Source organism: Lepisosteus oculatus, chromosome 3 (assembly GCF_040954835.1).
Source record: "Lepisosteus oculatus isolate fLepOcu1 chromosome 3, fLepOcu1.hap2, whole genome shotgun sequence".
NCBI classification, from domain to species: Eukaryota; Metazoa; Chordata; class Actinopteri; order Semionotiformes; family Lepisosteidae; genus Lepisosteus; species Lepisosteus oculatus.
Genome location: NC_090698.1, coordinates 58,155,000 through 58,168,876, shown reverse-complemented (window position 1 = coordinate 58,168,876; position 13,877 = coordinate 58,155,000). Strand labels below are relative to the sequence as shown.

The following is a 13,877-nucleotide window of genomic DNA, read 5'->3' as shown; positions in this document are numbered from 1 at the left end:
CCACTCTATGTATGCAAATGTACTGTATGCACATCAATTTTATAACATCGCAAACTGCTAAAATCCAGTAATTAAACATGCCAATGCACAGATAGCTAAAGTTGTACTGAAACCACACTGATTTGTGAAATAGCAGAGTTAGGGTCCTTTCCGTGAGTCCTACTGCACTGGGACTTCAAAAAATTTGTCAGCCCACTGTCAATGACCTAATGCAGCCTTAATTCGACATGAAATTGAACTTATTCGAAATCTTGAATTCAGTTTACCATCCAAATATTTCGATATTTCAAGTTAGGAATTAAATTGCATTGAAACCTACAACATTTTTGCATCTAAAGATGATTAAAACTTTACAATAAAGCATAATATTAGCCTAAGTTAAAGGTTGACCTTTAAGGAATACAGAGCTTATCTGAACTGAAAGACACTGAAAACGCTTTCCATTCCAGGAGTGGAAATCCATTAGCAGTTTGCTTCTGACTGGGACTCTGGGTGTGAAAGCAGAGTGAGGATGGCTTTGTGCTGGTGTGGATATACTGTTTATCTCATGGGTTTAACTAGATATTATGATACTATGACTTCATAGTCTGATCCCAATCTCATAACTCTGGTTTGCTCAATCCTGGATTACGGGATTTATACTGTAGGTAGCCTTAAAATGTCAGTATGAGCAGAGACCTGGAAAGCATACTAATATCTTAATCAAATCTTAATAAATCAACTGATTGATCCAGCTAAGTCACTCACAGTTCAGTGGTCACGGAAATCAAGAGGCAATATATGGCTATCTGAGTCTAGGATTGGACACATCTGCTATGGAACATGGGGAAAGGAAATGATACATTAGCTATATCTGTAAATCAATTATTTGTTTCCAGCAATCATTTCTGTCAGTATCATGAAAAATAAAAGTAATCACCTGCCTACATGTCATGTAGATCAAATAATTTGCTACATGAAGAAAGTAAAAGACCAAATACCAAAATATACAAAACAACAGTAAAATGCATCGATCCATTTTCCAAACTCTTCGTACAGTTTAGGGTCACGGGAGAGTCCATTGCAGAGCAAACACAGACACACACTTACATCAGGGCCAATGTTCCCAGAAGCCAATCTACCAGTATGTCTTTGGATTGTGTTTGGAAACCAGAGCACCCAGAGGAAACCCACACAAACACACAACAGGAACATACAAACTCCACACAGACAGCATTCCAGGTTGGGAATTGAACACAGGGCCTCAGGACAGCAAGGTAGCAAAGCTAACCACTGCCCTACCATGTTATCCCGGTAAAATACATCCATCCATTTTTCAACCGCTTCTTGCGATTCAGGGTCATAGGGGAGCCAGAGCCTATATCGGCAAGCAAGGGGCGCAAGGCAGGATACACCCTGGTTGGGATGCTCGTTCATTGCAGGGCAGACAGACACGCAAACACACACACACCTAGAACAAATCTTTCCAGAAGCCAATTAGCCTGCCAGTATGTCTTTGGACTGTGGGAGAAAACTGGAGCACCTGGAAGAAACCCAAGTGAACACAGAGAGAACATACAGACTTTACACAGATAGCACCCCAAGTATGTAAGCAAACCCAGGATACCAGCACTGGAAGGCAACAATGCTAACCATTGCATCACCACTAAATGCGTTATAGATGTAATTATATTCAACAAAACTATACTGCAGAACTTTACATGCTAATAAAGATATTCATTTAATCTATGTATTACTGTACATATGACTATTTTGACTGCTATAGCATCTTAAAACATTTTTGTTTTTATTTTGGGACAAGATGCTTGCATTTTTTAAATGAACCCACATATTGGTTGCTTTTGTGGTATCGATTCCCCTTACCGTTTCCTCCGTTGCTATATTCGGTTTTCAGTGTCCCGCACTTAAGAACACCTGTTCTACATGTTGCGGTTAGAAAACTCTAATCTATTAACTACAAAAGCAAATAGTACAATCATTTTTACCCCTAGCGCAAACCAGACAACCCCCGTGTGTTCTTTAGAACTCGTTCAGAGAGGCGTGTCTGGACGAATCCCTAACCAGCTGTCCCAGGATTGCAAAAGGATAACAACTAGCACAAACAATTGGAAATACCCAGTAGTGAAATAGTGATAAAAATATTACATAGCCCACCTCCCTTTCCTACTAAACACACAAGGGTCTGCATTTAATGTATTTTAGCTTTAAATCTGTTTATGTGCTCTGAGTTTCACGTTAAGTAGGTTATTGCCCAGCTGTAAGAAGACTTCCTGGCTCCGAGCCTGTAAAGAAGGTGACGTGACTGCCTACACTTTAAATCAATCGCAGAGCCCCGTATCACAATCAAAAATGAAAATCGTTTAACTCAACGTTACTTCATTATACATTAAAAATTACTGACTAAAAACAATTATTCCGGTTCTTAATGTGTTTTTTTTTAATACACTTTGTTTTGATTGAACCGGTCCAAAATTCAGGATTATTGTTTTGGAAATGTTAATGTTGCTAGGCAACATGCTGTTGCCTGATTGTTGTTGTGAATGTTGTTCTCCTGATTTTCTGATTCTCCCAATAAGTACCCATGGTTATCCTCTAAATATACAAATTTCTAGGTTTTACAGTTGTATTTTCACGAAGTTTAACAATAAAAGCTTTATTGAATACCTACTCTACCGAAAGATTTTTTGATAGCCAAATCCTATTTTTTAAGATGACAAAAAACACATTGTACAGCTCACACAGTACAGTACATATAACCTTTGTCTTTTCTTCAGTTTCATTTCAGCAGAGTACACAACAATGCAGAGCCCACTTTTCCCGAAACAATCACCGTATCTGTACAATAGACTGCAAGTTCTCTAAAGCCTGGAGATTTAAAGAATCTCAAATAAAGACTTGGTCTCCATTATCATACATGGTAAATTGCACCTGGACTCTCCTTTGTAGCGCTATTATATACACCTATCTCTTTTAAATAAACCTCCAGACAGCGATGCACACTTTTTAAACTAACTGACGGGTAAAATTCTACATCTTCATTGCCATTAACAGAAAAACATTAGCAAATGTAAGAATTGGAGAGCTGAGGTCCAACAAAACACGTGTGCCCCTTCACTCAGTTTATCTTGTTCCTGGTTTTCATTTTGGTTACACGCCTTTCCAAATTACAACGTCCAATTGGTTCCCAGTCAACGTCAATCATATTGGTATCTAGGTGATTTGTAGGCGTGTATACAAAATAACGTCACTACTCCTTTTAGCCAATAAGAAGATGACTTTATTATGACACCCCGGGATTCCGCGAAATAGGTTCTCTAAGAAGAGCACTCTGAAATGTTGCTCAAGATCTAACAGAAACATGTGAGTCAGGATCGTGAGTAAGTGCTGCCGTATCCTGTTTCGCGCAACCGCTTCTTCATTTTAGAAATATTGTCTGTGAATAAAAAATAAGGACTTTCATAATTGCCTGGTGAGGCACTACACGAGTATTTTTTTAGGTTTAAAATGTACCCTGCTTCTTTTGAAACACACTGAAAGGAGACACGTGTGAAGGCAGTAGCAGATGGGACTTCTGAGAGCCACATGCTCTCAGAAGAGAAGTCAGTGCTAGTTCGTGTCTGCACTTCGGTGAACGCATGTGAGTATCACAGCTGTGTAGTTTTAGGGTTTTGCAAAAAATATATTTCAATTTCTGTTGGCTTGACCGGATTTGTGTATTATCTTTTAGACATAAGAATACACAGAAGACATGTCGGATGTTGACTTTGCTGCCGAGTGTCTGGTTTCCATTTCCAATCGAACAGCGGTACATCCTTGCCCTGATCTCATGATGTCTGAGGACATTCCGAAAGAAACTCAGGAAAACAGAGCCATATTCATGGCTGCCATGATTTTGCTGGATTTAAACAAGCGCAGTCCCCTTACGGCTATCCGCAGTGTTGCCGCGAACACTGCCAAAACCGCGAGTGGACTCACCTCCGAGGGCGCCGTGAGCAAGCACCGGGAGGCCCGAGCGACCCGGGTGAGCGGCGACAAGGAGAAGCCGCTGGGTTTCAGACCGACCTCGGGCAACGAGCTTACTGGGTCCCGCCTGCCTTCGGGGAAGAGGCACTGCTGCCCCCACGCAGGATGTGGGAAAATCTATGGGAAATCGTCCCATTTGAAAGCTCACTTCCGAGTCCACACCGGTGAGTATAAAAGCCTTACCACAAAATGTGTAATGTGGGATTTTTTTTCGCTCTTAATAATAATTTGGCTCAAATTGGACCAAAAAGAAATGCGTCAGGGCTCTCTGCTCTGCGCTCCGCCCTGACTCGGCCAGCTGAGGGCAGACAGGTAGCACAGGCTGTAAGTACATAGCTGTACGAAGCTGTTGCGAAATAAAGTACAGAGAGCTGCGCGTATTGTTGACGAATATCTTGGAGGAAAAAATACCGGCAGCTCTTCGTGCGAGAGTTAAGTAACTGGTAATGACAAAGCGTAGCAGTAATGTCACGACATCACCCTTTTGAAACCCGAGAAACAGTGTCGTGCCTGTCGTGGGGGGCGTGTTCCCAAGGAGAGGGCTGGGACTGGGAGGGACGTGGGCGGTGCTGCACGCTGTGGATCCAAGCGAAGTGCTGGGCACTGCTGAGTTACACTGATTTGATGATCGGAAACTCCCCAGGTTCATATTTGGTATAAGTAAGGGGTAGTTAAAATTTAAGCTTCGAAACGGTCTGGGAAAGGGGGTTCTTCAAAATAATTCAACCGTAGATTGTGCCTATAACTGACTTTTGCGTCATTATGCAAAATCAGATGAGGCTGTTAAAGGTAGGAAGCAGGGGTTGGCGATTTGCATTTCCGTTTAGCAGTTCGGTTTCGTTTTCTTTGAGATTAGATGAACTTTCCGTGTTTGGACTTGTTTATTATCCCTGGCAATCGTAACTGTATTTAATGTCGATGCCTCAAGTGCTGTATACCTAAAACGCTAATTCGAAACAGTTGTATGCTATTCCTGTTATCCCTCTTTTAGGACGTGTGTGGTGTGTTTCAGAATCCGAAGCACCTTTAATCGCCAAGTACATTTCGTTTACAAGGAATTTACTCTGGTGTACTTGGTGCCGCAAAACCATTCTACATATACCATGCACAAACAAGACTAATAGACATTAATAAGACAGTGCACAACTGACTATTAATACTAGTTAAGCTAAAAGACAGTCAATGGAAAGAAGCTGTTCAAATACCGGGCGGTGCTGTCTTTCATAGGCCGGTAGCGTCTTCCTGAAGGACGTTTATGAAAGGTGGTACCTGATTGGGAGCTGTCATCAGCGGTCTTTCCTGCCCACGTCTTCGGTCTGAAAGTGTACACATCATCATTGAAGAGGGCAGATGAGAGCCAGGGGCCCTTTCTGCAGAGCGAACCACACACTGCAGTTTGCGTTTGGAGTGGGCAGACGCCTTGCAAACCAGTTAGAGAAGCAGCCAGAATGCTCTCAGTAATGGCTCAGCAGAACTGTATTAGAAGTGCTTGAGGGATACCCAAGTTTTTCAGCTGGTGCAAAAAGAATATTCTCTGTAGCACTTTCTTGGTAAAGCCTTAAAGTTGGTCATTTAAAACATTTTTAACATTGTCCTAAAACTGCGCCTAGTGGAACTGCAAATATTGCTGTAAAAAACATAAACTGGTAGTGAGAGTTATGTCTTGGAACACTTTCAGGATAAAATGGGTAAACCCCGTTTTGTTCACCAATGTGCAGCAGCTGGGGCTGCACATTGGTGGTGGTGGTGGAGGGGAGTCCCCATTACCTGTAAAGCATTTTGAGTGGAGTGTCTAGAAAAGCGCTATATAAGTGTAAGCAATTAAATTAATTAAACCAGTTTCCTGCATGGCTTTTATTGTATGATCACTCTGCTAGTGCTAGTGAAAGCAAAATACTGCTTTTAAATATAGTCACAAAAAAAAATGTTTTAAGGCAACATTACAACTGTTTGTAATTCTTCCGTAAAAAGATGTGTTTTTACACATGTAAGCCTTAATTTTTAATGGGATTGTCATGGCAGAGTGATATTTAGGACTTCTCGTGATGTCCCATTGTACCCTTCCCCCTAACTCTAACACCCCCCTCTGAAACTGGCTCTACTATTAAAACACGCCCTGCACTAGGCCTGTAAATTCCCCTGTGCAAGAATCCTTTGCACAAGTCTTTCTTCTGCATCATTTTAAAAACTAGGAAGTTGTAATGCTAACGCATCAGTGTTTGTTTCTCAAAATTAAGGCTCTGTGTGACTAGAGGGTATTTGTATTCAACAATTCAACTCCCTCCTTCCCTGTCCTATTCCGCTAATGGCTCAAAGCCCAGGTGCTGTGTATTACTAGGATGTTGGTTTAATGGGTGTAACAGAATGTGTCTGTTACAGTGGAGCACTGCCACTTTGCTTTCTCTATCGCCTCTAAAAAATCATGGCCATCAACTCAGAGAGAGCAGCTCGGCAGCTCTTAGTTTCTGTTTTTTTTTTCCAGTGCCCTAGTGCCTGGTACAGTAACAGGTGGCACGATAGCTCAGCGCGCAGTTGGCATTGCTGCCTCACAGTGCTGTTGCCCTGGGGTGCTGTCTGTATGTAGTTGGCATGTTCTCCCCGTGTTTGTGTGGGTTTCTTCTGGATGCTCTGGTTTCACCGCACAGTCCAAAGACATGCTGGTAGGTTAATTGGCTTCTGTGAAAACTGTCCCTGGTGTGAGTGTGTGTCTGAGTCTGTATCTGCTCTGCGATGAACTGGTGACCCATCTCTTGCCTTGTACCTGTTGTTTGCTGGGTTAGGCTTGAGCTTCACCGTGACCCCGAACTGGTCAGAAGATGGATGTACCCCACCTGTTTGCTTTAGCCAACAGAGCTTCTTTTACTCTCTCTGTCGGGTGAGAAACTGGAGGTCCTGAGGAAGGGAGAGGTTGCTGTGTGAACTGACACAGTCACCTGCTGTATTTCTACAGGCGAGAGGCCCTTCCAGTGCACCTGGGCCGGCTGCTTCAAGAAGTTCTCTCGCTCGGACGAGCTGACGCGACACCATCGCACGCACACCGGCGAGAAGAGGTTCCGCTGCCCGCTCTGCGACAAGTGCTTCATGCGGAGCGACCACCTGACCAAGCACGCCCGGCGCCACGCCGACTTCCACCCCAGCATGATCAAGAAGGCCAGCTGGAGGACACGGTCGTCCGGCTCCTGGTCTTCCTCGGAGTCAGGGGAGCAGGGCCCTGCCAGCCGCTGAGCTCCGCCTGCAGGAGGCGATTGCGGCACAGCACCACAACCAGACCAACACAAGGGAGTAATGAGGCCTCCACGTGGAGGGACAGACACCATTGGCAGTTAACTGTTCCTCCCTGTTTATCTTTAATTCTTCATCTTCTTTGATCCAGGATCTAATAAATGGGATTGAAGGAGCATCTTAAAGGGAGCATAGATCTGGACAATGCCTAACCTTTCTGCACAGAGCATATATCTGCTTTTCACATTTGAAGACTGGACTGCAATGTGTTCGAGGTCATTACACAGGAGAGCTCTGTCTCTTAGGCACAGATAAAGAGTTGTTTAAATAAGATCTAGTGACCTTTTAATTCTGGGAAAATCCCCAGCAAAATCTGTTTTATTTAGTGGGTTACCTTTTATTGTGCTCACATAACTGCTAGCTGAGACTTGAATGTGGTCAGAAGAAAAAAAAGTATTTTGGTACAGAGTGTTGTACAGCAGGAGTTCACAGAACGTCTGGGTAACTTGCACTTTAATCCAAATGCTTTCAGAAAGCAAGTTTTTTAACTCCTTTTTTTAAAGTGTAATGTTTGTCTAACATTTTGTTACGTGCTTTTAGAAACTTTTTTTTCGGATATATAATTATAAGTTTCTAAAGCATAACTACACAGGATATTTCATAAGCACTATTATTATTAACGTCTTAAATTGTGATATTTTTGAGTACATTATGATAATTGTATTGAAATGCAGTTGAAATAGTGGAAGAAATGTGATGACCGCATGTAATTCTCAACATAAAATTGTTACTTTTCTTAAGCATAGACTGATTTAATTATCATTTGTAAGAATCAGGGCCTTTCATTTTCACTTTTTATTTTTTATGTACCTGCCTTTTGACAAACATCTAAGCTGATTAAATTTAATTTAAAATGTCAGAGAACACTTTAAATTACGATTCAATTTAGTTGTTTTCACACACACACATAAGCTAGAGTGTGAAAACTAAGATTTAACTCTCTTCATTTTTAGTCCCTAATACACGAAAGTAGGAATTTGAGAAGCTTAACATTGGTTGATGAACACATTGAAGGCAAGTGGACATGCAAGAATTAAACTGAAAAATAAACTTGAACAGAACTTAAATGAAAGACCTGAATGATGATAATTGTAACAACAACACTATGGCAATGCTGTATTTTTGTCCAAACATGTCACTTTGATTCTATTGTAGTGAGAGGCTATGCAGAAAGGAGATCCAATACAATGTCAGATAATCCCACTGATTGATTTATTAGCTGCTAAGGTAAAAATTGATGTGGAGGGAAGCATATACAGAAATTCTGTTATTTATGTAGAGATTGTAGTATTAATGTGTTCCATTTACATTTGCTATAGTTGTAGTTTTACTCTCCTACCTTTATTCCTAACTTTTTGGCCTAAAATATTTACCATATTTATAACATTTTGTTTTATTGCTGACTGCACCAGTATTGTTTTTTTGTTAAATGTGGAATCTAAGACCTGATTTTATTTTTCTTCTGAGTCTGAATGACGTCTATATTATGCAGATTATGTTAGTAGACCTGAAAGATCTTCAGTTGTTGTAGAGGAATTCGTACAGCCTAATGCCAGGGAAATGACTAAGCAAACATTAGTCTGCATCTCAGTATTAAGTTTACAAGTCTGGACAGTCTGACTGTGTGAGACTCAGGGAAAGCATTTGAGAAGTATTAGCTGTTTAGCTGAGTCTGTTATGTTATATAGTAAGTGTACGTTTTTGACAGTGCAGAGAGGAAATTCATGCTAATCAGTGGAATGGAGCCTGGTGTAGTTCATTGATTGGGCTTCACAAATTTTTAGCCTTACATTGTAAAACATAATTTGAAAAATGCAATACATTCAAACATTTCTATAGAAAGAACAGTAATATTTTCTCTATAATACAACATACATTTTTTTTAACCACACTTCACTTCAAAGATAATTGATCTTACAGAGTTAAGACTTTCTATTTAGAGAAGTCAAACAGTAAGTTAATTTATAAGGTAACACCTTGAATGGAATATTAAATCTAAACTTGATTTTCTAACACTTGCAACACACTAAGACCTTGAGAGAGAGTTCTTTGATGTTTGAGATGATATGCGTAGTGCAATTTAAAGTTAAGGAGTTGTGTATCCAGTGCTGTCTTTTACTGAGAAAACTGGTTAACTCTTATCTTACTGAAGTAAGATATGTTGCTGAAGGAAAGATTAGAAGAATTGTCTTAGCCATCTGCTTTCAGAGCCCAATTCACTATGACCTTCACTTTGCCCTTGCTGTGTTGAGTTTAATGCATTTTTATACCGTAATGTGTAGGAGTATGAACCTTCTGCTTCTGCAAAACATTTCTTAAGAATGCAACTGATAAACTCTCATTTCAATTTTTACTGTATATGAATTTGTATCTTACCTTTTCTGTTCAATAGACATCCTAGCACTCAAACATGTGGGACTTAGTGCACAATCTACCTCTGCTTGTACTGCCTTATGAATTTCTTGAGAAAAAGCTGCGAATCATGTGGTAATTTCACTACGAGGACGGGTCATGTTTGTGATCAAATGTGCTGGGAAAAAAAAGGGAATATGCCAGAAATATAAAGCAGATAGTAATGTATTTCAAATGGATTTTTAAGTGTTTATTTTAAAACATATTTTATGAATATCTTAAATGTATAAAAGGTAAATGGCAGATGTGTGTAGCTATTTAGTTGGGTTTTTTTTATGAACTATATATGGGCAATGTTGACAGTACATGTGGGATTTATTACATATACCGTATGGAATTTACTTCTGAAAATTAACTGTTTTAACCTGTGCAAATGTAAAATCATACTGCTTAATGTATTTAAGTACCACTGTGAAACTTTTTAGTTACTGCAATTCATGAAGTGCTAAGGAAATCTAATCAATATGTTCCTCTGGGTTCAATAAAAGACAGATTGTTAAAATTAAAACAACTGTACATTACAAGCCCGCGTTTTAAAATAAAGGTAATGCTTATTTTATTTGATTTTTAAATTGCAGTGCTTTCTTCACACTTAGTCTTGTCATTTCTAAATTGTTGGAGATGATAAAAACCAGTATGTGCAATTTGCTAGTTAAAAGGTCCTTTTATTTCCTGCATTATGAAAGTGTTTCACGGATTAATCTGTCCGAGTACTCCAGCGCCTTGTTGTATTAAAGTGAATAGTGATTAGTTGAATGAGAATTCAGAATTGTGCAGCGGAGTAAATCACATTGAATACTCTAGTGCCTGGAGATTGATGATGAAGAGATCTAGTGACTTGCGTAAATTAAGTCAAGAGAAGAGCAAGTTGAAAGTAGGAGGACTGTGTCACGACCACCAGCCGCAGAGATCAACGCGTAAGCGAGCTAACAAGCGCCGCCGCACGAGTTAACGCACCTGCAATTGCTCTACCGTGCGGCACGCCAGGTTATTTATACTATTCTAACCTACTTCCCGTTGCTCGGTATTGATTAGCTCGGTTACGCGTTGATCTCTCCTGGCTGGTGGTCGTGACAGACTGTGCAGTTTCCTCTTAAGAGGAGACACACATGGAAGAGCGAGGGACCTGACGGGTGTCCGAAACAAAGACAGGCCCCCTTAAACACTGGTGTCCGTCGTGCTTTCTTATGTCTTTTGTTTTAGTTTCACCAGCTGATAGTAATGGAATTGGTTTCAGTAGCATCAGACGGGATCATGATATTTAAAAAAAAAAAGAATACTCGCTGGTTTGTGCAAAATTAAACATTTTTTCATAGGCATTTTTTAAGTATAATGGATTTATGAAAAAAAACATTTTGAAACACCCTTTTAATATACCAGTTGTTAGCCTTATATATAAAGGAAATGCTAAATAGTTCTGAAAGCTAATTTTCACTCACACAATTCTGGTGTTCTGGTGTCACCCATTTCTCAGTCTTCACTAAATTAAGCATACCCAGGCACTGGAGTATTCAACCCAAATATCTGTTGCCCAGTACTTCGTATAATCTGCACTAATCACTTAAACACAACCAGGTGCTGGAGTATTCAATTACACTTACTCCATGTCACCCAATTGTAATCTTCTATTCGTCACCAGACACCAGCTCTTCAGCTCTTTGCCCCGTGCTTCAATCGCTGGAAGAGACTGTCAGCAAAGTGCTCCCCTTGGAAGGGGCTTTCAGTGTGAAGGAGGAGCTATCAGAGCCCAGGCCAAGATGACAGAATTAATTGGGCCATTCAGAGCAAAGGTGGGATGAAATTCCACAGACACTGTAGACCTCCAGGACTGATGCTGTGCTTCACTGTCCTAGAGACGATTTTAGGGATTTTTTTAAATCTGTAGAATCCGCTAAAACTTCTAAAAGTTTGAAGTTTACATTTTGTGTCACTAGCTCATTTTGTGCATTACACCTGAACCTCTTATTATGAACACAATTCATTCCCAGAAACCCTTTCGCATAGTGCAAATTCAACCATAGTGAACATTTCTTATGGGGAAAAATTACAATCCGTTCCAGGCCCCAAAAATGTCCTCTGCTTTTACGTTTTTTAACTAAAACATTAATAACTAACATTCAAACTGTGGTTATGTGTTTTAATAAAAACACCGTTTACCTAGCTAGACATCATTAATCATACATGTGTACAGTACAGCACAGTATAGTAACCACATCATTTGCTTTTGGTGTAATTACACACACACACAAAATTTTCATTTTCTTAACACCTTTAGGATATATAGGATCCATGATAAAGTCTAAACTACCATTACTTATATGATAAGAGCACACACAATAGTGATCAATGCATCAGGTCTCTCGGGCCACTCTGTAGCTCTCACCCAAACTAGCTAGAGGAATGTGATGTGTACATTCGCTAGGAAACGACTTTTGTCGCCTTCTCACTGTCTGGATTTGGCGGCGGTTTAGAAATCTTTCTTATCACTTCTTCGTATACTGATATACTGAGTAAAATAAGAATTTACAATCATTCCAAAAAAAAAGATTTTACTTACCAAAAGAGGGAGTACCCTAGTCTTACCCTGCTTGAGTCACAGTGATCCTCTGGTTACTGTTGCCATGATGGAGGGTGGCCTGTCTAGCAGAGCAGTTGGTGTAAGAATAAGATTCTCCTTCCACCATCAGGCAAGTTGAGAGGAACCAGGACACTGGCTCTGCGAGACAGGCCACAACTACCTGGGGCCATCATGTCCAACTGACTGACTGCGCCCTGAGCTGCATCTCATGCAGAACGTACTTCTGCAGGGAACTTCAGAAACATTTCAACTTAAAAGGAAGGAGAGAAGAAGATCTGCAAGGGAGATACACAGGGAGTGGCATTACTGTAAAAAGACTACCTAAACATCATTAGAACCAGCTAATTAAACGCTAGGAATACATGGAAGAAAATGCATTAGTGTGCAATGATAATATAACTGGAATCACTGAAACAAGGCACATTCAGCGTTGCGGTGATGAATACAAAGCTGGTTACAAACAATCAAGTCAGTCCCAAACAACCAGAAGACAGAAAACTGGCCTATAGAACACTAGGTTTCTATATCACTTCCCAGGAAAAAAAAGTACCTATCCTGGCACCTCTCCATGGCAACCCTGGATCCTGTGCATCTCTATATCGTTTAAATAGAATATTCTATTGCTAGGATCCATGGAAAACACTGGAGGATGGAAGAGCTGCACAGAGCCGCTTGACCATATTTCAGGGGACCATAGCCCAGGAAGCTGGAGGAGGGAACGTCTCGGAGGAAAAGCTTTCCCACAAGGACAAGAAGTCACCTTCTTCCTTTAGACAAATACAAGCAGAGAGAGGGCTGGAGTGTTTCATTTGTTTTATTCAGTGTTTTATAAAGCTTTGCCCTCGACCGGGATGACAGATGATGTGGGTCCATCACAATGAGCATTAAAGTGACGACTGTGCCGTTCAAGGCCAGCAGGGCGGCAGCAGCAGCAGCGTGATGGTGGGTGAAGGAAATTCCTTTGACAAGAACAGCTGAGATGCAGATTGACAGAAATCAAATGACTTAGAAATACAACAGCAAAGTCCTTGAGCCTAGTTCTTCCATTTACACAAGGCAATTCATGTCCATTTCCCAGCAGAATAACCCAGGACCACAGTGGTTGGAGTACTGTATAATGGCGTCAAGAAAATGTCAAAGGCGTGTCATAGCCTGCATTTTCTCTTGATTTGAGGCACAATGGTGCCAATGCCTCCCAGCACACAACACCAGCTCAAAGGCTGTGCACAGAAAAAGCAACTGATCATCCCACAGCACTGATTCCAGAGGCTGAGCAGGGCTGTGGGTCGGCACTAGCAGAGGTCGATTCATGTTCAAAGAGGTCACCCCCCATACCTCTCAATGTTCTCATCTCAACAGTATATTTCATTCTGAAACCTTATCACGATTGTTTCATCCGCATTTTTGGTCACGATTGGGCGATATCGTGCAAATTCAAGTATTTCATTAAATGCCCAAAACAAATAAGCCAGGACTAATGCCTCACTGAGCATCACTGTTTATGCATAGATGTTTCTGGAAAATATATATATAAGATCTAGCAAATCATGTCGATTTATAACCATGATACATGGCTGAATAA

At 40.7% G+C, this 13,877-nt stretch overlaps 1 protein-coding gene across 3 annotated transcripts; it reads left to right on the top strand.

Annotated features, from left to right (window-relative positions):
- The first annotated feature begins 3,277 nt into the window (after nucleotides 1-3,277).
- Nucleotides 3,278-10,281, top strand: klf9 (Kruppel like factor 9). Of its 3 annotated transcripts, none has more exons than XM_015366062.2 (3): nucleotides 3,278-3,377; nucleotides 3,728-4,187; nucleotides 6,974-10,281. In XM_015366062.2, exons 2-3 carry the CDS (start codon nucleotides 3,749-3,751, stop codon nucleotides 7,246-7,248), a joined length of 714 nt encoding a protein of 237 aa, XP_015221548.2. In that variant the 5' UTR covers nucleotides 3,278-3,377; nucleotides 3,728-3,748; the 3' UTR covers nucleotides 7,249-10,281. The 3 variants fall into 3 exon arrangements, with proteins under 3 accessions (XP_015221548.2, XP_015221557.2, XP_006627037.2); XM_015366071.2 differs by having other exon boundaries at nucleotides 3,294-3,360; XM_006626974.3 differs by having other exon boundaries at nucleotides 3,297-3,637.
- The last annotated feature ends 3,596 nt before the right edge of the window (nucleotides 10,282-13,877 follow it).